The 24,012-nt window shown below is 47.9% G+C and overlaps 1 protein-coding gene across 1 annotated transcript in view; it reads left to right on the plus strand.

Moving 5' to 3' along the window:
* The window catches only part of LOC130358786 (G-protein coupled receptor family C group 6 member A-like), a 53,387-nt gene extending 38,552 nt beyond the window's left edge, over positions 1–14,835 (plus strand). Inside the window, exon 7 of the mRNA XM_056562828.1 lies at positions 13,864–14,835. Within this exon, the coding sequence (XP_056418803.1) occupies positions 13,864–14,762 (899 nt within the window). The 3' untranslated portion in view covers positions 14,763–14,835. The remainder of the gene's footprint in view (positions 1–13,863) is intronic.
* Positions 14,836–24,012: the final 9,177 nt, after the last annotated feature.

Consider the following 24,012-nt stretch of genomic DNA (forward strand, 5'->3'; position numbering starts at 1 on the left):
TTTTCCATTTTGGCATATAATTGATTGTCCCGAAGTCTCTGAAGAACCATGCGGACATGCTGGCGGTGTTCTTCTAAGTTGGCAGAAAAAATCAGAATATCGTCCAGGTGAACCACAACACTGGTATACAGAAGATCACGAAAAATTTCATTTACAAAGTCTTGGAAGACGGCAGGGGCGTTGCTAAGGCCAAAGGGCATAACCAGATATTCAAAGTGTCCATCTCTGGTGTTAAATGCAGTCTTCCATTCGTCCCCCTCCCTGATGCGGATGAGATTATAAGCACCTCTTAAGTCCAGTTTGGTAAAGATGTGGGCGCCTCGTAGGCGGTCAAAGAGTTCCGAGATAAGAGGTAGGGGGTAGCGGTTTTTTACAGTGATTTTATTAAGTCCGCGGTAATCAATGCAAGGGCGTAGGGAGCCGTCTTTTTTGGAGACAAAAAAAAATCCAGCTCCGGCAGGGGAGGAGGACTTGCGGATAAACCCCTTTTTTAAGTTCTCCTGGATGTATTCCGACATGGCTTGAGTTTCCGGAGCAGACAGAGGATAGATTCTGCCCCGGGGTGGAGTAGTACCAGGGAGGAGGTCAATAGGACAGTCATAAGGCCTGTGAGGAGGCAAAGTCTCTGCTTATTTTTTGCAAAAAACATCAGCAAAATCCAGATAGGCCTTGGGAAGACCAGATACCGGGGGAACTACAGGGTCTTGACTGTGAGTACTGGGAGCCGGTTTAAGACAGTCCTTGTGGCAAGAAGTACCCCAGTTTTTGATTTCCCCTGTGGTCCAATCAAGGGTAGGAGAATGGCATTGAAGCCACGGTAATCCAAGAAGAATTTCTGAAGTGCAGTAAGGGAGGACCAAAAATTCAATTTTTTCGTGATGGGGTCCGATGCACATTAAGAGAGGTTCCGTGCGGTAACGCACGGTACAGTCCAATCTTTCATTATTAACAGGATTGATGTAGAGGGGTCTGGCGAGACTGGTCACCGGGATGTTGAACCTGTTGATGAGAGAGGCCAAAATAAAGTTTCCTGCAGATCCGGAATCCAAGAAGGCCATAGCAGAGATGGTAGAAGAAGACATCCGCACAGGCACAGTAAAGCGTGGAGAAGCAGAGTTCACATCAAGAGCTGTGTCACCTTTGTGCGGAGTCAGCGTGCGTCTTTCCTGGTAAGGAGGACGGATAGGACAATCCTTCAAGAAATGTTCGGTACCGGCACAGTACAGGCAAAGGTTCTCCATGCGGCGTTGTGTCCTCTCTTGAGGTGTCAAGCGAGACCGGTCAACTTGCATAGCCTCTACAGCGGAAGGCACAGGAACGGATTGCAGAGGACCAGAGGAGAGAGGAGCCGGGGAGAGAAACCGCCTCGTGCGAACAAAGTCCATATCCTGGCGGAGCTCCTGACGCCTTTCGGAAAAACGCATGTCAATGCGGGTGGCAATATGAAAAAGTTCATGCAGGTTAGCAGGAATTTCTCGTGCGGCCAGCACATCTTTAATGTTACTGGATAGGCCTTTTTTAAAGGTCGCGCAGAGGGCCTCGTTATTCCAGGATAATTCGGAGGCAAGAGTACGGAATTGGATGGCGTACTCGCCAAAAGAAGAATTACCCTGGACCAGGTTCAGCAGGGCAGTCTCGGCAGAAGAGGCTCGGGCAGGTTCCTCAAAGACACTTCGAATCTCCGTGAAGAAGGAGTGTACAGAGGTAGTGACAGGATCATTGCGGTCCCAGAGCGGTGTGGCCCATGACAGGGCTTTCCCAGACAGAAGGCTGACTACAAAAGCCACCTTAGATCTTTCAGTTGGAAACTGGTCCGACATCATCTCCAAATGCAGGGAACACTGCGAAAGAAAACCACGGCAAAACTTAGAGTCCCCATCAAATTTATCCGGCAAAGATAATCGGAGGCTGGATGCGGCCACTCGCTGCGGAGGAGGTGCAGGAGCTGGCGGAGGAGATGATTGCTGAAGCTGTGGTAGTAGCTGCTGTAGCATCACGGTCAGTTGAGACAGCTGGTGGCCTTGTTGCGCTATCTGTTGCGACTGCTGGGCGACCACCGTGGTGAGGTCGGCGACAACTGGCAGCGGGACCTCAGCGGGATCCATGGCCGGATCTACTGTCACGATTCGGCTGGCTGGAGGGGGATCCTCTGTGCCAGAGAGGGATTGGCGTGGACCGTGTTGGTGGACCGGTTCTAAGTTGCTACTGGTATTCACCAGAGCCCGCCGCAAAGCGGGATGGTCTTGCAGCGGCGGTAGCAACCAGGTCGTATCCACCGGCAACGGCTCAACCTCTCTGACTGCTGAGATAAGTGCGGTCAAGGGATTAGACAAGAGCAAGGTCGGACGTAGGAGAAGGTCAGGGCAGGCAGCAAGGATCGTAGTCAGGGGCAACGGCAGGAGGTCTGGAACACAGGCTAGGAACACACAAGGAAACGCTTTCACTGGCACAATGGCAACAAGATCCGGCGAGGGAGTGCAGAGGAAGTGAGGTATAAGTAGGGAGTGCACAGGTGAGAATACTGATTAGGCCTGCTGCGCCAATCAGTGGTGCAGCGGCCCTTTAAATCGCAGAGAACCAGCGTGCGCGCGCCCTAAGGAGCGGGGCCGCGAGCGCCGGGACAACACAGACGGGGAACGGGTCAGGTACGGGAGCCGAGATGCGCATCGCGAGCGGGCGCGTCCCGCATCGCGAATCGCATCCCGGCTGGGAGTAATATCGCAGCGCACCTGGTCAGCAGGTCTGACCGGGGCGCTGCGAATGAGAGAACGCTGCGAGCGCTCCGGGGAGGAGCGGGGACCCGGAGCGCTCGGCGTAACACTGGTTTATATGTCAATCAGCTCCCAGGCCAATAAGGAGACAGCAAGGGGGAATATAATCCCATAGGATACCTCAAGGTTGATCCACAAATTACCCATGATTTCCCATAAACTAATACCATAACTATAACTAATATAACTTGTATTAAATCTACACTAATAAAGCAAAAATTAAAACCTGTGCTACGATTCACTATGCTTTGGTAGTATATTATTGCCTTCTGGCGTGTTTGGTTTTATAAAGGATTCTCACTGGCTAAGATAATTAGTATATAATAAGTATTAGATCCGACTCAAGATATCATATTTTTTCATAGATATTTATTAGGATATTTATAATGTTTCGGATTCATTATGAGGCCAAGAAACAAAGTACTTTCATCAGGGGTTATCAAAGGAAGTAATGGGGAATATTATAATTTATAGGGGTATATTGTTACGCCGAGCGCTCCGGGTCCCTGCTCCTCCCCGGAGCGCTCGCGGCGTTCCTCTCTCTGCAGCGCCCCGGTCAGACCCGCTGACCGGGAGCGCTGCACTGACATTGCCGGCGGGGATGCGATTCGCATAGCGGGACGCGCCCGCTCGCGAATCGCATCCCAAGTCACTCACCTGTCCCGGTCCCCGACTGTCACGTCCTGGCGCGCGCGGCTCCGCACCTTAGGGCGCGCGCGCGCCAGCTATCTAAGATTTAAAGGGCCAGTGCACCAGTGATTGGTGCCTGGCCCAATCAGCCTAATTAGCTTCCACCTGCTCCCTGTCCATATTACCTCACTTCCCCTGCACTCCCTTGCCGGATCTTGTTGCCTTGTGCCAGTGAAAGCGTTTAGCGTTGTCCAAAGCCTGTGTTCCAGATCTCCTGCTATCCTTATTGACTACGAACCTTGCCGCCTGCCCCGACCTTCTGCTACGTCTGACCTTGCCTCTGCCTAGTCCTTCTGTCCCGCGCTTTCTCAGCAGTCAGCGAGGTTGAGCCGTTGCCGGTGGATACGACCTGGTTGCTACCGCCGCAGCAGGACCATCCCGCTTTGCGGCGGGCTCTGGTGAAAACCAGTAGCAACCCTAGAACCGGTCCACCGACACGGTCCACGCCAATCCCTCCTTGACACAGAGGATCCACATCCAGTCTGCCGAATCGTAACAGTAGATCCGGCCATGTATCCCGCTGAGGTGCCGCTGCCAAGTCTCGCTGACCTACCCACGGTGGTCGCCCAGCAATCGCAGCAAATTGCCCAACAAGGAGAGCAGCTGTCGCAGTTGACCGCCACGTTACAGCAACTTCTGCCACTGCTACAGCAGAAACTATCTCCTCAGCCAGCTCCTGCACCTCCTCCGCAGCGAGTGGCCGCTCCTAGCCTCCGCTTGTCCCTGCTGGACAAATTTGATTGGGACTCCCGACTCTGCCGTGGCTTCTTGTCTCAATGTTCCCTACATATGGAGATGTTGTCGGACCAATTTCCTACAGAACGGTCTAAGGTGGCGTTCGTAGTGAGTCTTCTATCTGGAAAGGCTTTGTCTTGGGCCACACCACTCTGGGACCGCAATGATCCTGCCACAGCCACTGTCCAGTCCTTCTTCGCTGAAGTCCGTAGTGTCTTCGAGGAACCAGCCCGAGCTTCTTCTGCCGAGACTGCCCTGCTGAACCTGGTCCAGGGTAATTCTTCAGTAGGCGAGTACGCCATCCAATTTCGTACTCTTGCTTCCGAATTATCTTGGATAACGAGGCTCTCTGCGCGACCTTTAAAAAAGGCCTATCCAGTAACATCAAGGATGTGCTGGCCGCACGAGAGATTCCTGCCAACCTGCAAGAACTTATCCATTTGGCAACCCGCATTGACATGCGTTTTTCTGAGACACCAGGAGCTCCGTCAGGAAAAAGACCTTGATCTCTGGGCACCTCTCTCACAGTATCCTTTGCAATCTACCCCTGTGCCTCCCGCCGAGGAGGCTATGCAAGTGGATCGGTCTCGCCTTACCCATGAAGAGAGGACTCGCCGTAGGGATAACAATTTATGCCTGTACTGCGCTAGTACCGAATACTTCTTGGTGGATTGCCCTATTCGCCCTCCACGTCTGGGAAACGCACGCACCCAGCTCACGTGGGTGTGGCGTCTCTTGGTATGAAGTCTGCTTCTCCACGTCTCACTGTGCCCGTGCGGATTTCTCCTTCTGCCAACTCCTCCTTCTCAGCCACGGCCTTCTTGGACTCTGGTTCTTCTGGAAATTTTATTCTGGCCTCTTTAGTGAATAAGTTCTGCATTCCGGTGACCCGTCTCGTCAAGCCGCTCTACATTTCCTCGGTCAACGGAGTTAAATTGGACTGCACCGTGCGTTACCGCACAGAACCCCTGCTCATGAGTATTGGACGGCATCACGAAAAAATTTAACTTTTTGTTTTGCCCAACTGCACCTCTGAAGTCCTCCTTGGTCTGCCATGGCTCCAACACCACTCTCCTACCCTTGATTGGACCACCGGGGAGATCAAGAGCTGGGATGCTTCTTGCCATAAAAAATGCCTCATGTCTGCTCCCAGTCCCGTCAGTCAAACCTCAGTGTCTCCTCCTTTACCTGGTCTCCCCAAGGCCTATCAGGACTATGCTGTGTCTCCTCCTCATAGCCCCCGTCCTGGTAACACTTTGCCCCGTGCCCAGCTTCACCCTCTTCCCCCCCTCCCCACTCCCACGCCTTCTGGTTTGCCCGCTGTTGATGAGGTTTCCCGGGACTTCTCCACCATCTGGAAAGAGACTCAAAAATCCCTCATACAGGCCTCATCCCGGATGAAGAAACATCCCGACAAAAAGAGGGGGAGACCTAAGGGGGGGGGGTACTGTTACGCCGAGCGCTCCGGGTCCCTGCTCCTCCCCGGAGCGCTCGCGGCGTTCCTCTCTCTGCAGCGCCCCGGTCAGACCCGCTGACCGGAAGCGCTGCCCTGACATTGCCGGTGGGGATGCGATTCGCATAGCGGGACGCGCCCGCTCGCGAATCGCATCCCAAGTCACTCACCTGTCCCGATCCCCGGCTGTCACGTCTCTGTCATGTCACGCCCTAAGGCTCTGCTCCTTAGGGCGCGTGCGCGCCAGCTCTCTAAGATTTAAAGGGCCAGTGCACCAGTGATTGGTGCCTTGCCCAATCAACCTAATTAGCTTCCACCTGCTCCCTGTCCATATTACCTCACTTCCCCTGCACTCCCTTGCCGGATCTTGTTGCCTTGTGCCAGTGAAAGCATTTAGTGTTGTCCAAAGCCTGTGTTCCAGATCTCCTGCTATCCTTATTGACTATGAACCTTGCCGCCTGCCCCGAACTTCTGCTACGTCTGACCTTGCCTCTTCCTAGTCCATCTGTCCCACGCCTTCTCAGCAGTCAGCGAGGTTGAGCCGTTGCCAGTGGATACGACCTGGTTGCTACCGCCGCAGCAAGACCATCCAGCTTTGCGGCGGGCTCTGGAGAAAACCAGTAGCCACCTTAGAACCGGTCAACCGACACGGTCCACGCCAATCCCTCGTTGACACAGAGGATCCACATCCAGTCTGCCGAATCGTAACATATATTATGTATCCATAAACTATATACTATTTGATTAATAACATTTCTCACTTTAATAGGTTATGTATTACCTCATGAATAAACATTTTTCCTGTGAAGTGAATGATTTGTTCTTCATTTCAATTATTTGAATTTTAGTTATATGGATATAATAATTTCTTGCAGGTCCCATCTTTTGTAGTTCATCTTTATTTACTCTACCTTATAATGGATTTTGCCCAAAGGGGGAGGGACTTTTACACAGTTTTAAAAAGATGTTGGCGCACTGCTGCCGACATTCTAGAAAGAGAGTATGTGTGTGTGTGTGTGTGTGAGCAGGAGCCAGCGATCCAGCAGAATCCCAAAAACCCTTCTCATATCACAATAACCTCCTCAGCTGGCTGAGCACAAATGCTAGGAAATACAATTGCATAGCAAAATGATCTGCGGGCAGATTTTCGGGACTTCCTGTCCCTTGCTGTAGAAGTATCATTGTGCAGTACAAATCCCAGCCAACATTGTTCCAGGCACATACAAATATCTGTACAACTGAGCAAAGTTGTGGGTTAACCTTTATGATAGCAATACATATTTAAATAGCTGTAAAAGCAGCATAGCCATAGTAAAGCAACTTTACTTTAGGGTTTAATTGCCCACACAGTATTTCTGCCAGATGTAAGCTAACAGCGCAATAAAAAGCACTTGTACGTGTATATATTTTTAGTATAATCAAACACACGTTATATTTACCTGGTTTTAAGAGAACTATGCGTTGAAAGTAAAAAGGTGTACGTTGACTGATAGGAGAGTGAAAACCCACAAAAAGATCGAAATAACCCCAAAATGTCTGGTAAAGGATTTGTTAGACATGTTAGTGGACAGAAAATCCCTGCTATGTCCTCTGCCAGTAAGAATGTTAGTGGCAGTATGAACACCAGTAACGGTAACAGCAGCCAGGTGCCTTGTGGTAGTAGGAGTAGTCTCTCCATCCATCCATAGTTCTCACTGTCTGTCAGGGTTTGTATGGTTTCACAGAATAGTACGGCCCATGTGGACTCATTTAATGTCTTCTCAGGAGGAGGAAGGGGAGTCTGACGATATGACGGTGAGTCAGTTATCAATAGATTCCTCATCGTCTACATGGCACAGTGAAAATGTCAGTCCTAGATGGTCTGTTACATTGTCTCTGTCTTTGCTTCCCACCCCTAGTGCTAACTAGAAGGACAGCATAGGTCACGAAAAGGAGATGTGTGAAGAGAATTAACCTTTGGAGTGTATTACCGAGGTGGTGGAAGCAGTGTCATGGTGGCTATGCTGGAAGGAGCAAGGGGCCCAAGAAGTTCATGCAAAGAGGAGTGACGGTGACGATGAGGAGTTTGATGATGATGTCATGTTGGACAGGACGTTGGAACCTGGTGAGATAGAGGTGACATGTTTAGAGCAGGAGGGTATTGGTAATGTCAGCGGAGAAGAGCGTACCCGAGGTAGGAAGAACACCTGTGAAACATAAGCTGTGGCCAGGGTCTGAGTATAGGAACTATGTCGGCAGGTAGGCATATGGAGAGGCATGGGACAGTTGAGATGCCCCACAATGGGAGGAAAACCCTGCTGCTGTTACTTGTGTTCCTCCAGATCCCTTCCAACTGTATAGCACACAGGTAGCACATTATCTGTCTTTTCCTCATCAGTGTCTAGTCCTCCTACTCAATCCCATCAATTATCTATGTGGGAATCTATGTCCTACAGAATAGTTTTCTCCCAGTCACCCTGTTGTAATGCACCTTAATTCACACCTGTTCAAGTTGTTAGTTGTGCAGGTGCTGCCATACCATTTTGTTGACTCCAAGGCCTTTAGGCAACTAATGGGCCGTATACCTAGTCACTATTATTTTGCTAAGAAAGCCGTCATTGCTTTGCACAATCATGTGATGGAGAGGGTGGGTCACCCTGTGCGGTTGTTGGTGGGCAGTCAGTGCATGCCATGGTAGATAGTTGGAGTAGTACCAAAAAATAAAGAAGCACTCCGATTCAGATGAAGATGGTGTTAGGCTTTATTCATCAAGAGAAAACATGCAACGTTTCAACCATCTCACACGGTCTTTGTCATCTTCATCTGAACCGGAGTGCTACTGCATTTTTTGGTAATTTTGGGAGCCCTACCTGGGCCAGACCAGCCTGCACCTGGACATGATATAAGGAAGTGCTGTTCTCCTTCAAGAATCTACTTGGAGTAGTAGCTATGGCCAGGGCCAATACATGTCTTTTATGGCACACTGGATCAACATTCTGCAGAAAAAGGCTCCACCACCAGGAAATTGTAGTTACACCACCCTGGTTGTGCCGGTCTGGTCCAGCTTCTGTCACCAGCCTCAATAAGAGTGTAGAACACTTTGCCTTGCTGTAACACGCATAGGGTGTGTACTGGGTTAGTGAAATAATACTGTTATTCAGTATGAAATGCAGATTAGAGGCGTTGCTATTAGAATCAATGTTGCAGAGTGAAACAATGACAGAGCCTGGAGGTGGCATCAGTATGAGGAGACCATATAGTGGTTGAATGATACCCCGTGGAGGTGGCGGCAGCATAAGAAGACCATATAGAGTCTGAACGACACAGCCTGGAGGTGGCAACAGCCTGATGAGATAACAGGGCCTCACAATTGAAAAGATTAAAGATTTTTTTTACATTTAAATTGAGGATTTCAAATAGATGAACCTAAAAAGTTTTATTTAGTGTACCAGCAGCATGAGGAGACCATATGGCGGTACAGTGACACAGCCTGGAGGTGGCAAAAGTATGGGGATACCATATATTGCCTGAATGACACAGCCTGTAGTTGGCGGGAGCATGAGGAGACCATATATAGTCTGAATGACACAGCCTGGAGTTGGCAGCAGCATGAGGAGACCATATAGTGGCTGAATGACAGCCTGGAGTTGGCTACAGCATGAGGAGAACCTATGGTGGCAGAATGAGACAGCCTGGAGCTGGCATCAGCATGAGGAGAACATATGGTGGCAGTATGAGACGGCCTGGAGGTGGCATCAGCAGCATCAGGAGTCCTGAAAGTGACCCAGTGACATAGTGGGACAGTGGGTGGCAATACCCAGTGACGAAGGTGGGTGAAAAAAGGAGAACTTTGCATCAGATGTGTGACATCAGGTGGGTGGCAGGATCAGAATAGTAGCTGAGGCAGATAGACAGAAGAAAACAGTCTCTTTTGTAAAAGTGTTAGTGTGCACAAGTAAGTATTGAGGATATGCATTACGTTAAACGTAACTTTTATTAATATTCTTAGGATAAAATATATGTACCCAAATTTTTTTCTAAATCAAACAAAAGGAAAGGTGTGCAAAAAAAACATGTGCCACCAAGTATTGATGTGATGCAAAGACCTCTAAAAGGTGGAAGGGAACAACGCATGGTCCATTGTAACCGGTGGGGGAAAAAACTTCACCTGTGAGGCCCTACTCTCTATTATTAATTCCCTTCTTGGCAAATCTAACTCGCCCTAAAAAGGACAGCCCCACACAGGAACCTCTCCCTATTTTCACCTGCAAAAACTGCCATTTCCCAGGGTTTTTAGGTGGAAATAAGGAGTTGTGTGGGACCGCCCTTTTTAAGAAGAGCAACACTTCTCGAAAAGGTGGAAGGGAACAAAGTATTCTCCAATGTAGCAGGCGGGGGTTAAAAAAAATTCCCCTGTAAAGTCTTAGTCTTGCTCTATTAATCCCCTTCTTGTCAAGGGTTACTCACCCTAAAAAGGGCAGACCCACACAGGAAACTCTCCCTATTTCCACCTAAAAACTTTGTGAAATGGCAGTGTTTGTAGGGGGGAATAGGGAGAGGTTCCTGTGTGGGGCCGTCCTTTTTTGGACAAGTAACACTTGCAAAGAAGGGAATTAATAATGCGAGAGTAGAGCCTTACAGGGGAAGTTTTTACCCCCACCAGTTACAATGAACCATACGTTGTTCCCTTCCACCTTTTAGAGGTCTTTGCATCACATCAATACTTGGTGGTGTAGGTGGCACATGGTGTTTTTTGCACACCTTTCCTTTTGTTTGATTTAAAAAAAAAATGTGGGTACATATACTGTATTTTTTCCTAAGAAAAGTTATGTTTTAGCTAATGCACATCCTCATTACTTGTGGTCTGATGCCAAGGAATGTCTGTAACTGGGGAGCAGCACCTTAAATATGTTAAGCACTATCCATATTTGTCAAGTGTTGATGTGGTACCATGGTCAATCTACTCTGATGCATCAGGCATTGGTGGGTGGAAATCCTGGCTGATCCGTGCCTGATTTATCTTCACAATCGTCAGTCTCTCTACATTTTTCATGGACAGACGAGTTCACCTTGGGGTTACTATAGCCCCCGCCGCACTAAACACCCACTCTGATGACACCCTACTGGCCAGGCAGGATAGCTTTTCCAGGGCAAACACTGCTAGTCGCGGCAACAAATCAAGTTTGGATGCCCAGAAGTCCAGCGGATCTTCAAGGTGTGTTGGCATGGGCATGTCAAGGTATGCCACCACCTGCTGGTTCAGGTCCTGCTCCAGATCTAACTGCTACTGATGATCCAGGTCTATCTGCTACTGTTGCTTCACAATGCGGGTGAAGAAAGGTACTCATCAGCAACTGTAGACTCAGGCTGCTGCTGATGGAGCTGGTACTGTTCCTGCCACCCCAACCCTCCTCACACAGCCATGGGAGTAGAAGGCAAGGGCAGAGTGTCCCCTGAGTCAGACCTGCGAGAGGATGGATGATCGTGCAGATCAATCGGCCAACTGACTACGTAGGATGTCTCTGTAGTAGGTCAGTTTGTCCTCCCTCTTAGTGGGTGTAAAAAAGGCCCCCATTTTGTGCCGGTAGTGAGGATCCATTAAGGTAGAGAGCCAGAAGTCATCCCGCTGCCGAATGGTGACAATTCAGCGGCCACTACACAAGCAAGTGAGCATGCATCTTGCCATTTGTGCAAGTGACTCGGAGGGACTCTCTGCCTCCATCTCCACTGCATACTGCCACGATGTGTCTAGGTCCTCTGTCTCGCCTTCCTCATAACCCTCTAGCTCCTATAGCTGCTTCTGCTCCTCCTCTCCTATCAAATGACTAGAAAAAAACGCCCATCTCATGAAACCTAAACTGTGCTCCACTGTGTCCCTCCCCCTCCTTCAGTTCAGCCCCCACAGGGCTCATGTGGCCATGAGATGTAGGCACAACATCTCCAGTGCCCTGACCAGTCATCGTTTCCAACATGTGTTGTAGTAAATGAAGCAGTGGAATGACATGGTTCATCCCGTTACCCTGGCGACTGACTAATAATGTGGTTCCTCAAAGGGGAGTACCCCTATCCGCTTGGATCATCAAGAAATTGGTGATGGCTTTTCTCTGTTCATATAGTCGGTCCAACATATGGAGGGTGGAATTCCAACGTGTGGAAATGTCGCAAATCAGACTATGGGGCATACCATTCTGACGCTGCAGCTCAAGGAGGATGTGCTATGCAGTGTACGAGTGGCTGAAGTGCATGAAAAGTTTCCTTCCCATTGTTAGGATTTCTTGCAGATGGGGAACACAGAAACTGCTTGACCAGATTGAACACGTGTGCCATGCAGGGCGCAAGGCTCAGCCTTCCTTGTCGCAGCTTAGACAAGATGTTCTTCCCGTTGTTGGTCACCATGGTTCCCATTTCCAGTTTTCGTGGAGTAAGCCATGATACAATTTCTTGAAGCAGTTCCTCCCCTGTGTGACTCTGGTTGCCAAGGCAAACCATGTGAAGAACATCGTGACACTGCCGTGCCCTGCACGCATGGTATGCTGGAGGGGCACTGAGACTTGTCCGTGCAGTATAGGCTGAGGACATGGTGGTGAGGAGGTGGAGTCTACACCCAAAATTGCACTTTCTCTTTCAATCTCACTCGCTGCTGTAAAGAAAGCTTTTCAGTGCAACACACTGCTCTCTGTCCCTATCGAATCGCGGTGATATTCGCATTTGTTACAAATCAAATTTTTCCTGAATTTCGTAACTAATTTGGATTTGCCAGATTCGATTCGCTCATACCTAACTAAAACCCCAACCAGTCCGTCATTACCCTTGCTGCTGCTACTTCCAGCCAGGCCTACACATACATCCATAAAAATTGGATCATTTTTTGACTTTTTATTTCAAAGCTATTTCTTCTTCACTATTTTGGGACACCAATCCTGCTGCTGCTCCAAAAAAGGGATACTTTTTGGAATGATTGGAAAAATCCATAACTTCTTCACTTGCCAGACTCAAAACCTGTTGCTACTGACAAAAAGGAATAATTTTTTGAAATTCTTGGAAAAAGACATTGCATCTTCCGATACCTCCATGTGCATTTTAACACTGGCAGGCATCTGCCAACCACCAGGAACACATTATGTGGCTTTATTGTAGCAAAAAAAAAAAAACATACAGTGTTGTTAGTTATCATTGGTTACCGCATGTTGTAATAACTGAGCCTTAAACTTGAATACTCTCCGAAAAGTGTTATACAGGGCTTTAGAGCTCTTAGGCTGTGTTCTACACCAGTTTAGGAGTTAATTTTATTGTTGTTTACGTCAAACTAGTTAGCCCAGAACTGCATATTTCATGAAAGTATGGTGAGTCTGGCGGATTGAACTTTTCAGAAAAGCTTGCTGATCTCTAGACAGCATAGAGATCAGCTGCTGAGTGGACATTTCCTGTCTGTATTGCACATCAGCAACAGTAGTAAAGAATAGTGATGAGCGGAATTGCCCATATTCGAATTTGCGATATTTCGGGAATATATAGACCAATATTAATCCTATATTCACTAATTTTGCATATTCGTTATATTCGCATATGTGAATATTCGAATATGTGAATGTTTGCATATTGGCGTATTCGAGGAAGAAAACAGTGAGGGCGTGGGCAACTTTACTATTGGTTGCTAGGGATGTTGTTGATAACCTCTGACAAGTGTTTTTGCATAATTTTAGTTGGCCCACAAGTGAAAAGAAGGAATATGCAAATATGTGCATTGGCGGGAAAAAAGTGAATATTCGTAATTTTGAATATATTCGCAATATTCGCAAATTTGCGATATTCAAGATAAAAATTTGAAATGCGAATATTCACGCCCAAGACTAGTAAAGAAGAGGACTGTGGCTGAGATGAGGGGCTGGCCTGGGTAAGATTTCATTGTCTTGATCAGTGTTTCCCAACCCAGTCCTCAAGGCACACCAACATTCCGGGTTTTTTCAGTTACTCCATAGGAATAGAACAGGGAAAAATTCAAATCCTGGACTGTTGGTGTGTCTTGAGGACTGGGTTGAGAAACACTGGTCTTGATCACTTATCTAGTAAAGCTGCTGAGGAACACTATCGGTGCTGTAGAGGCTAGGAGGAAGAGTTTGCCAATGGAGGGAGAATGACCAGGTAAGTATATTATACAGTGTATTTCAGCAAAATCAGTTTAACTTATATGTTTCTAAAAATAACACATATTAACATTTTGTTTTGTCCTTCCAGATAGTGAAAAATGCCTGAAGTGTTTGGATACTGAATTTTCAAACAGTAAAAGAGATCACTGTATTCCCAAACTTGAAGACTTCCTCTCCTTTTCTGATGGACTCTCCATAGCTTTATCATCTATTGCTCTTCTCTTTTGGACAATATCTGTTCTGATATTAGGAATATTTGTCTCACATAAAAATTCACCAATTGTGAAGGCAAATAACAAGGACCTGAGCTTCATCCTTCTCATCTCACTCTCATTGTGCTTTCTCTGTGTGTTTTTATTTATTGGTCGTCCTGTTGATAGAACCTGCAAATTACGACAAATTGTTTTTGGCATCATCTTCTCCATCTCCGTGTCTTCTATTTTGGCCAAAACCATCACTGTCTATACAGCTTTTAAAATATCCAGACCTGGAAATCGATGGAGAAAACTGATTGGAATTAAGATGTCCAACTCTATAGTTGTATTGGCCTCAGCCATTGAGGTTATTATCAGCATTATTTGGCTATACTTCTCTCCCCCATATCTGGAGCAGGACACACATTCCTATCAGAGAAGGATCATCATTCAGTGCAATGAGGGATCCCAAGTAGCCTTTTTTGCTATTCTAGGTTATTTATTTTTCCTGACAGCTATTAGCTTTACTTTAGCTTATTTGGCTAGAACATTACCAGATCGATTTAATGAAGCCAAGTACATCACATTCAGTATGCTGGTGTTCTGTAGTGTCTGGATTACTATGGTACCTTCCTATCTGAGCACCAAAGGGAAAAACATGGTGGCTGTAGAAATTTTCTCCATCTTGGCTTCGAGTGCTGGACTTTTAAGCTTTATATTTTTCCCAAAATGTTATATAATTTTGGTCAAGCCTCAATTGAATACAAAATCCCGTGTACATATAGGACAATAAACTGATAACCACCACTAAGGAGGTTACAATATATGAGCCAATACATGCATGTAAAAAATATTTAGAAAATAAAGAAAATGATGGGCTTTTCTTGTTCAAAACTTTTATACTACAGTATTGGGACTCTTTCAGAGAATCACTGGGATTCTCATACAGAGACCAGGAATAGTGTTAAGTTAACTTACAGTAAATGGCTGAACCTGATGGCTTGGCTGTTGATTGCTTTAGTCTGAATAAATTAGCTCTACTTTCCAGGTTCCTGAAAAAATATGCATACATCCCTATAAGCCTTAAGGGTATGTTCATGCTGAGGAATTGGAGCAGAATTGACGAGGAATAGTTTTGGTGAGGAAAATCTTTTTTTTTTTTTTTTTTCCATTTTCTCCCTTGTACGGAATTTGTGTGGAAATTGCAGGGAATTTGCGAGGAATTTCTGCATTAAATTTCTATGTGAAAAAAAAAAGAGGACTCAGCCTTAAGAATGAACATGTTTTATTTTCAGGCTGAACAGAATTCAGCATTGGAATTCTGCTAGCAGCAATTCCTCAGTGTGAACAGGGCAGTGGAAAGTCCATTAAAGTCAATGGAAATTTTTTTTGGGATGATTTAGAGCGGAATACACAAGCAGAATTAATCAATTAAATTCCTCTCCAATTCACCATTGTGCACATACCGTAAAGAATGTCATCCTGGCCTTTACATCAACTTTCAAGGTCTGTTCCCACATGCCGTAATTTGCTGTGTATTTGCTGCTGTGTATTTTCCTTCCCATTGAAGTCAATGGGTAGCCAAATATGCAGCTGATTTTACTACCCATTGACTTCAAATTATTTTGTTCTGCAACTTGAGTGAAATAAACCTGGCGAGGAGCCAGACCTTGCATGAAGCGGCTGTAGCCTGTTGACTCCGAGTAAAAATGTGTCCTGTACAAAGATGGGACTATCCCTGAGCTAATATATATATATATACGACTCATCTACGACTAAGCACCTGAGTGTGCGAAACGCGTCAGATTGTGTCCTGCCTAAGAGTGTGAATAAAGCCATTGACAAGTTTTACCTGCATCTTCCCGAGTGCCGGACGTTTTCTTTTCTGTGTGATTTCTACTAAGCCGGGAGCGGTACCGGTGTCCGTAGCACGAGATAGTGCAGCAAACGCGAGAGTGGTGAGCAGCCTGACCTTATCTGCATATATATATATATATATATTCACATAAAATCATAAGTAAAAAGCATCCACAATAATGAAATAGTTGTAGAATGAAAAGAAATCAAATGTAACCCCCTAACCTCTTAAGGACATCCGTGTTTTTTTTTTTTTTCTCATTTCTATCAGCCACGATACTTTACATTTTCCACCTGCAGAACCATATGAGGCTTGTTTTTAGTTCCACCAATTTTACTTTGTAATGACATCAATCATTTTACCACCAAATTTATGGTGAAACAAAAATAAATTAAGTGTGGGGCAAAACAAAAAAAAAACAAAAAACAACAAGATAGTTTTGCTTCATTTCTACACAGTGGACTCTCTGGTAAAAATAACACATGATATTTATTCTGTGGGTCAATACCATTACAACGATGCCCAATTTATGTAGGTTTCCTTTTATTTTAATACTACTATAAAACATTTTACTTTTCGTACGAAATTGAGTATGCCTAAAATTGTCCTCTTCTGACCCCTATAACACTCATATTCTTTAGATGGGCTCATTTTTTGTACCATGATCTGTAGCTTTTATAACTACCTTTTTTTTTTTTCATGGGACTTTCTGATCACTTTTTGTACATATTTTTTTTCTAGTATTTTAAGTGATCAAAAATCAGCAATTCTGTACTTTGGTATTTTATTTGCATTTACAACATTGACCATTCAGTTCAATTAACATTATATTTTAATAGTTTTGACATTTATGTATGTTACGCCTAGCGCTCCGGGTCCCCGCTCCTCCCCGGAGCGCTCACGGCGTCTCTCTCCCTGCAGCGCCCCGGTCAGTCCCGCTGACCGAGAGCGCTGCACTGTCATGGCCGTCGGGGATGCGATTCGCACAGCGGGACGCGCCCGCTCGCGAATCGCATCCCAGGTCACTTACCCGTCCCGGTCCCCTGCTGTCATGTGCTGGCGCGCGCGGCTCCGCTCTCTAGGGCGCGCGCGCGCCAGCTCTCTGAGACTTAAAGGGCCAGTGCACCAATGATTGGTGCCTGGCCCAATTAGCTTAATTGGCTTCCACCTGCTCCCAGACTATATCTGCTCACTTCCCCTGCACTCCCTGGCCGGATCTTGTTGCCTTGTGCCAGTGAAAGCGTTTAGTGTGTCCAAAGCCTGTGTTACCTGAACTTCTGCTATCCATCTTGACTACGAACCTTGCCGCCTGCCCCGACCTTCTGCTACGTCTGACCTTGCCTCTGCCTAGTCCTTCTGTCCCCCGCCTTCTCAGCAGTCAGCGAGGTTGAGCCGTTGCTAGTGGATACGACCTGGTTGCTACTGCCGCAGCAAGACCATCCCGCTTTGCGGCGGGCTCTGGTGAACACCAGTAGCCTCTTAGAACCGGTCCACTAGCACGGTCCACGCCAATCCCTCGCTGACACAGAGGATCCACTACCTGTAAGCCGAATCGTGACAGTAGATCCGGCCATGGATCCCGCTGAGGTGCCGCTGCCAAGTCTCGCTGACCTTACCACGGTGGTCGCTCAGCAATCGCAGCAAATTGCCCAACAAGGACAGCAGCTGTCGCAGTTGACCGCCACGTTACAGCAACTTCTGCCTCTGCTACAGCAGCAACCATCTCCTCTGCCAGCTCCTGCACCTCCTCCGCAGCGAGTGGCCGCTCCTAGCCTCCGCTTGTCCCTGCCGGACAAATTTGATGGGGACTCCAGACTCTGCCGTGGATTTTTGTCTCAGTGTTCCCTCCATATGGAGATGTTGTCGGACTTGTTTCCTACAGAACGGTATAAGGTGGCGTTCGTAGTGAGCCTTCTTTCAGGAAAGGCCTTTTCTTGGGCCACACCGCTCTGGGACCGCAATGATCCTGCCACAGCCACAGTCCAGTCCTTCTTCGCTGAGGTCCGTAGTGTCTTCGAGGAGCCAGCCCGGGCTTCTTCTGCCGAGACTGCCCTGCTGAACCTGGTCCAGGGTAATTCTTCAGTGGGCGAGTACGCCATCCAATTTCGTACTCTTGCTTCCGAATTATCATGGAATAACGAGGCTCTCTGCGCGACCTTTAAAAAAGGCCTATCCAGTCGCATCAAGGATGTGCTGGCCGCACGAGAGATTCCTGCCAACCTGCAAGAACTTATCCATTTGGCCACCCGCATTGACATGCGTTTTTCTGAGAGACATCAGGAGCTCCGCCAGGAAAAAGACTTAGATCTCTGGGCACCTCTCCCACAGCATCCTTTGCAGTCTACGCCTGGGCCTCCCGCCGAGGAGGCCATGCAAGTGGATCGGTCTCGCCTGACCCAGGAAGAGAGGAATCGCCGTAGGGAAGAAAATCTCTGTCTGTACTGTGCCAGTACCGAGCATTTCTTGGTGGATTGCCCTATCCGTCCTCCACGTCTGGGAAACGCACGCACGCACCCAGCTCACGTGGGTGTGGCGTCTCTTGGTTCTAAGTCTGCTTCTCCACGTCTCACGGTGCCCGTGCGGATTTCTCCTTCAGCCAACTCCTCCCTCTCAGCCGTGGCCTGCTTGGACTCTGGTGCCTCCGGGAATTTTATTTTGGAGTCTTTTGTGAATAAATTCCGCATCCCGGTGACCCGTCTCGTCAAGCCGCTCTACATTTCCGCGGTCAACGGAGTCAGATTGGATTGCACCGTGCGTTACCGCACAGAACCCCTCCTGATGTGTATTGGACCCCACCACGAAAGGATTGAGTTATTCGTCCTTCCCAACTGTACCTCTGAGGTCCTCCTCGGTCTGCCATGGCTCCGGCTTCATTCTCCCACCCTTGATTGGACCACCGGGGAGATCAAGAACTGGGACTCTGCCTGCCATAGGAAGTGCCTCTCCCCCCCTCCCAGTCCCATCAGGCAAGCCTCAGTGCCTCCTCATGGCCCCCGTCCTGGTGACACACTGCCCCGTGCCAGGCTTCCCCCTATGCCCTCCCTCCCCATTCCCACTCCTGCTGTACTGCCTGCCGTTGAGGAAACCCTCCATTCTTTCCCGGTGTCCTCATCCCAGGGGAGGCAGTTACCGGACAAAGAAAAGGGGAGACCTAAGGGGGGGGGTACTGTTACGCCTAGCGCTCCGGGTCCCCGCTCCTCCCCGGAGCACTCACGGAGTCTCTCTCCCTGCAGCGCCCCGGTCAGTCCCGCTGACCGAGAGCGCTGCACTGTCATGGCCGTCGGGGATGCGATTCGCACAGCGGGACGCGCCCGCTTGCGAATCGCATCCCAGGTCACTTACCCGTCCCGGTCCCCTGCTGTCATGTGCTGGCGCGCGCGGCTCCGCTCTCTAGGGCGCGCGCGCGCCAGCTCTCTGTGACTTAAAGGGCCAGTGCACCAATGATTGGTGCCTGGCCCAATTAGCTTAATTGGCTTCCACCTGCTCCCAGACTATATCTGCTCACTGCCCCTGCACTCCCTGGCCGGATCTTGTTGCCTTGTGCCAGTGAAAGCGTTTAGTGTGTCCAAAGCCTGTGTTACCTGAACTTCTGCTATCCATCTTGACTACGAACCTTGCCGCCTGCCCCGACCTTCTGCTACGTCTGACCTTGCCTCTGCCTAGTACTTCTGTCCCCCGCCTTCTCAGCAGTCAGCGAGGTTGAGCCGTTGCTAGTGGATACGACCTGGTTGCTACTGCCGCAGCAAGACCATCCCGCTTTGCGGCGGGCTCTGGTGAACACCAGTAGCCTCTTAGAACCGGTCCACTAGCACGGTCCACGCCAATCCCTCGCTGACACAGAGGATCCACTACCTGTAAGCCGAATCGTGACAATGTACACAGCGATACAACATATGTTTATATTCGTTTATATTATTTTGTTTAAAAAAGAAAAAAAGGAGGGTGGTTCAAACTTTTATTTGAAGCATTTTTTTTACATTTATTCCTTTCTTTTTTTACATTTAATTTACTATTTTTTTTAGTCCCCATAGTAGACTATTACTTGTAACCTCGCTATTGCATTCACTAAACTATGTTGTGCTATAGCACATCAATGATCAGTGTTATTGGTGCTCCATTACTACAGGCTGCTGAGGCTGAAGCAGCACTGACGGACATAGGTAAAAGACCCCTGCCCGTCCTTGGGACATCGCGCGTTTGTCGTAGTGGTCACAGTCAGCTCCCTGACCAGCAAAGTTTTTTTCCCCATTTTAGATGCCGCAATCAACTTTGATTAACGTCTAAAGGGTTAATGCCGAACATTGGCCCAATCGATGATGTCCTGCATTAGCCATGGGTTCTGGCTGCTAAAAGCAACAGAGACCCACCGGGTTTGAAGCAAGCTCAGTTCCTGAGCGCGCTTCATAGAACGAGATCTGGACAAGGGCATCTGGATTATCTAAGTGGACTGTTTGCCTGTTATATTATGTACTGCTGAGAACCACATTGGAGGAGTTGTAAGTCTGCTTCAGTGTGCAAGGAGGGTGTTTAACCCTTTAACAATGCAGGATGTATATTTACGTCCTGTGCCGGCTCCCGCGATATGAAGCGGGGTCGCGCTGCGACCCCGCATCACATCGTGTCGGTCCCAGCGCTCATCAACGGCCGGGACCCGCGACTAATACCACACATCGCCGATCGCGGCGATGTGTGGTATTAACCCTTTAGAAGCGGCGGTCAAAGCTGACCGCCGCTTCTAAAGCGAAAGTATCCCGGCTAGTCAGTCGGGCTGTTTGGGACCGCCGCAGTGAAATCGCGGCGTCCCGAACAGCTTGCAGGACATCGGGAGGGCCCTTACATGCCTCCTCGGTGTCCGATCTACGAATGACTGCTCCGTGCCTGAGATCCAGGCAGGAGCAGTCAAGCGCCGATAACACTGATCACAGGCGTGTTAATACACCACGCACCCCCCATGTGCGAGGCCACGCACCCCCCATGATAGAGGCCCAGTGGCCGGCACTAGTGCGAGTTGTGATGCCGCTCGTACTAGGAGTCCGACCCCCCAGACAAGTTTACCGGAGCCCCCTTCCGGTGAACCTGTCTGGAGACCCCCAGAGGGTTATCAGCCACGGGTTCCGGAGTTTGTTGGCGACTCCAGAATCCGGATTGACAATTCTGGATTCACTGAAATTGACTATTTCAGTTATTTTTTCAGTGACAGTTTTGTCAATCACATGGTGGAGCAGACGAATCTGTACGCCAGGCAGTTCATCGCCCACCACCCTGATTCTTTTTTGGCCAGGTCCAATGAATGGTGCGCCATTGATGCAGCAGAAATGAGGACATTTTGGGGCCTCTTGCTGCATATGGGCCTGGTCAAAAAGCCAAGTGTCAGACAGTACTGGAGCGGGGACGTCCTCTACCAGACCCCACTTTACAGTATGGTCATGACACGGAGGCGGTTCGAGGCCATTTGGAAATGCCTGCATTATGCAGATAATGTGGCATGTCCACCCCGAGGTGATCCCGCCTATGACCGGCTTTACAAAGTGAGGCCGGTCATCGATCACTTAGGGGCCAAATTTTTGGAGGCCTATATACCCCTCAGGGAGCTCTCGGTTGATGAGTCTCTTATCAGTTTTAAGGGGAGACTCATCTTCCGCCAGTATATTCCCTCGAAGCGGGCGCGGTATGGCGTGAAGCTCAATAAACTTTGTGAGAGTACCTCCGGGTACACTCTCAAGTTTAGAGTGTATGAGGGACGAGATTCCCGTATTGAACCCCCAGATTGTTCCCCCACTCTGGGTGTTAGCGGGAAAATCGTTTGGGAGCTTGTGCACCCATTGCTGGATAAGGGTTACCATGTGTACATGGACAACTTTTATACCAGCATCCCTCTCTTCACATCCCTTGCCTCCAGATCCACGTCCGCTTGTGGGACCGTGCGGAAAAACCAGAGAGGCCTCCCTCTAAATTTTGTTAAGACACCTATTCCCAAGGGTGAGTCCCGTGCCCTTGCCCATGAAAACCTGTTGCTGGTCAAGTATAAGGATAAGAGGGATGTCCTTATGCTGACCACTATTCATGGCAACGGCAGCTCACCTGTCCCTGTGCGAGGTACAACAACACCGGTCCTCAAGCCCAATTGTATTCTGGACTACAATCGGTATATGGGGGGAGTTGATCTTTCTGATCAAGTCCTCAAGCCATGTAACGCCATGCGGAAAACACGGGTATGGTACAAGAAAGTTGCGGTCTACATGGTACAGGTTGCCATGTACAACTCTTTTGTACTGTCCCAGTACACTGGCAACACAGGGACATTCCTCCAGTTCCAAGAGGAAGTCCTAAAGGTCCTGATCTTTGGCGACCGGGAAAGAGCAGGCCGGGCTTCCCAAGGAACTGAAGTAATAGGTGCCAGGATCATCCCAGGCCAACACTTTCCAGGTGAGGTCCCCCACACTGGAAAGAAGGGATGAGCCCAGAAAAGATGCAGAGTGTGTTACAAGAGGGGGATACGGAAGGACACCACCACTCAATGTGACACTTGCCCAGATAATCCGGGCCTCTGCATTAAGGATTGCTTCAGGGAGTATCACACTTCCATGGAGTTCTAAATTTTCCCTCTTCATTTTAATTTTCCACAATTTGACCCAAATGTACCAAGTCCAGAGTACATTCCAAGTTTTAACCCCATAAAACCACTAAATTGCCCAAAAAAATATTTAATCCAAAAAAAACTAAAAACTGATAGGACCTCTGGGGGTATCTTTTATAATAAATGGGTTATGGGTCACTGAGTCACTATCATCGGGGACTTTTTTTGTTGCCTCAAATGCGCAGCGCTCTCTCCACCTGAGCGGGGTGCGCATTTGAGGCAACAAGTTAGGGACGGCCACACATATCACATTCCAGAATGATGATTCAGAGTATAGGGTTTGGGGCGGGCATATTTTTTTGTTTTGGCTGTGCTCTGGGTCATCATTCTGGGAACATAATCTGTTTTATAATTTTATGTCCCACTGTACCCCATTTTAGTTACTTAGTGTACCCCAGTTATTTACCCCATGTAATGCCCCTTGAGGGGGGTCCCACTGTTCTGGCTCCATAGGAGAAAGCCAAAGCTCAAGGACCCTGACTGATCTCCGGCACCTCTGAGACCGGTGTGCACGCTGTTTACGCCCAGACTTGAGGTATGTACTTACTCCAAAGAAATGTATTTACACATTTACAATAACATTTTCTCCTTTTACCACTTGTGAAAATGAAAAATTTGGGGTAACCCCAGCATTTTAGTGTAAAAAAAATCAAATTTTTCATTTTCACATTCCACTTCATGAATATTTATCAAACACCTGTGGGGTGTTAAGGCTCTCTGTACCCCTTGTTATGTTCCTTGAGGGGTGCAGTTTCCAAAATAGTATGCCATGTGTTTATTTTTTGCTGTCCTGGCACCATAGGGGCTTCCTAAATGCGACATGTCCCACCCATTTCAGCAATATTTGCAAATGTGACTCCTTCTCTTCTGAGCATTGTAGCGCTCACGACGTCCACTTATGGGGTACTTCAATACTCAGAAGAGATGGGGTTACAAATTTTGGGGGGTATTTTCTGCTATTAACCCTTACAAAAATGTGAAATTTGGGGGGGATACACACATTTTTTTTCACATATGCAAAAGTCGTGAAACCCCTGTGGGGTATTAAGGCTCACTTTATTCCTTGTTACGTTCCTCAAGGGGTCTAGTTTCCAAAATGGTATGCCATGTGTTTTTTTTTTGCTGTTCTGGCACCATAGGGGCTCCCTAAATGCGACATGCCCCCCGAGCAAAATTTGCTCTCAAAAAGCCAAATATGACTCCTTCTCTTCTGAGCATTGTAGTTCGCCCATAGTGCACTTCAGGTCAACTTATGGGGTACCTCCATACTCAGAAGAGATGGGGTTACAAATTTTGGGGGGTATTTTCTGCTATTAACCCTTGCAAAAATGTGAAATTTGGGGGGGGGAAACACACATTTTAGTGAAATTATTATTATTTTTTTTACATATGCAAAAGACGTGAAACCCCAGTGGGGCATTAAGGCTCACTTTATTCCTTTTTTTTTTTTTTTTTTTTTAAACAGTAAATTTTTATTAAGTTTTAAAGTCATACATAGTTGGGGTAACAGCAACATATCCAACATGTCAGTGGAGTCATGTAACAGTA

Source organism: Hyla sarda, chromosome 1 (genome assembly GCF_029499605.1).
Source record: "Hyla sarda isolate aHylSar1 chromosome 1, aHylSar1.hap1, whole genome shotgun sequence".
Classification (NCBI taxonomy): domain Eukaryota; kingdom Metazoa; phylum Chordata; class Amphibia; order Anura; family Hylidae; genus Hyla; species Hyla sarda.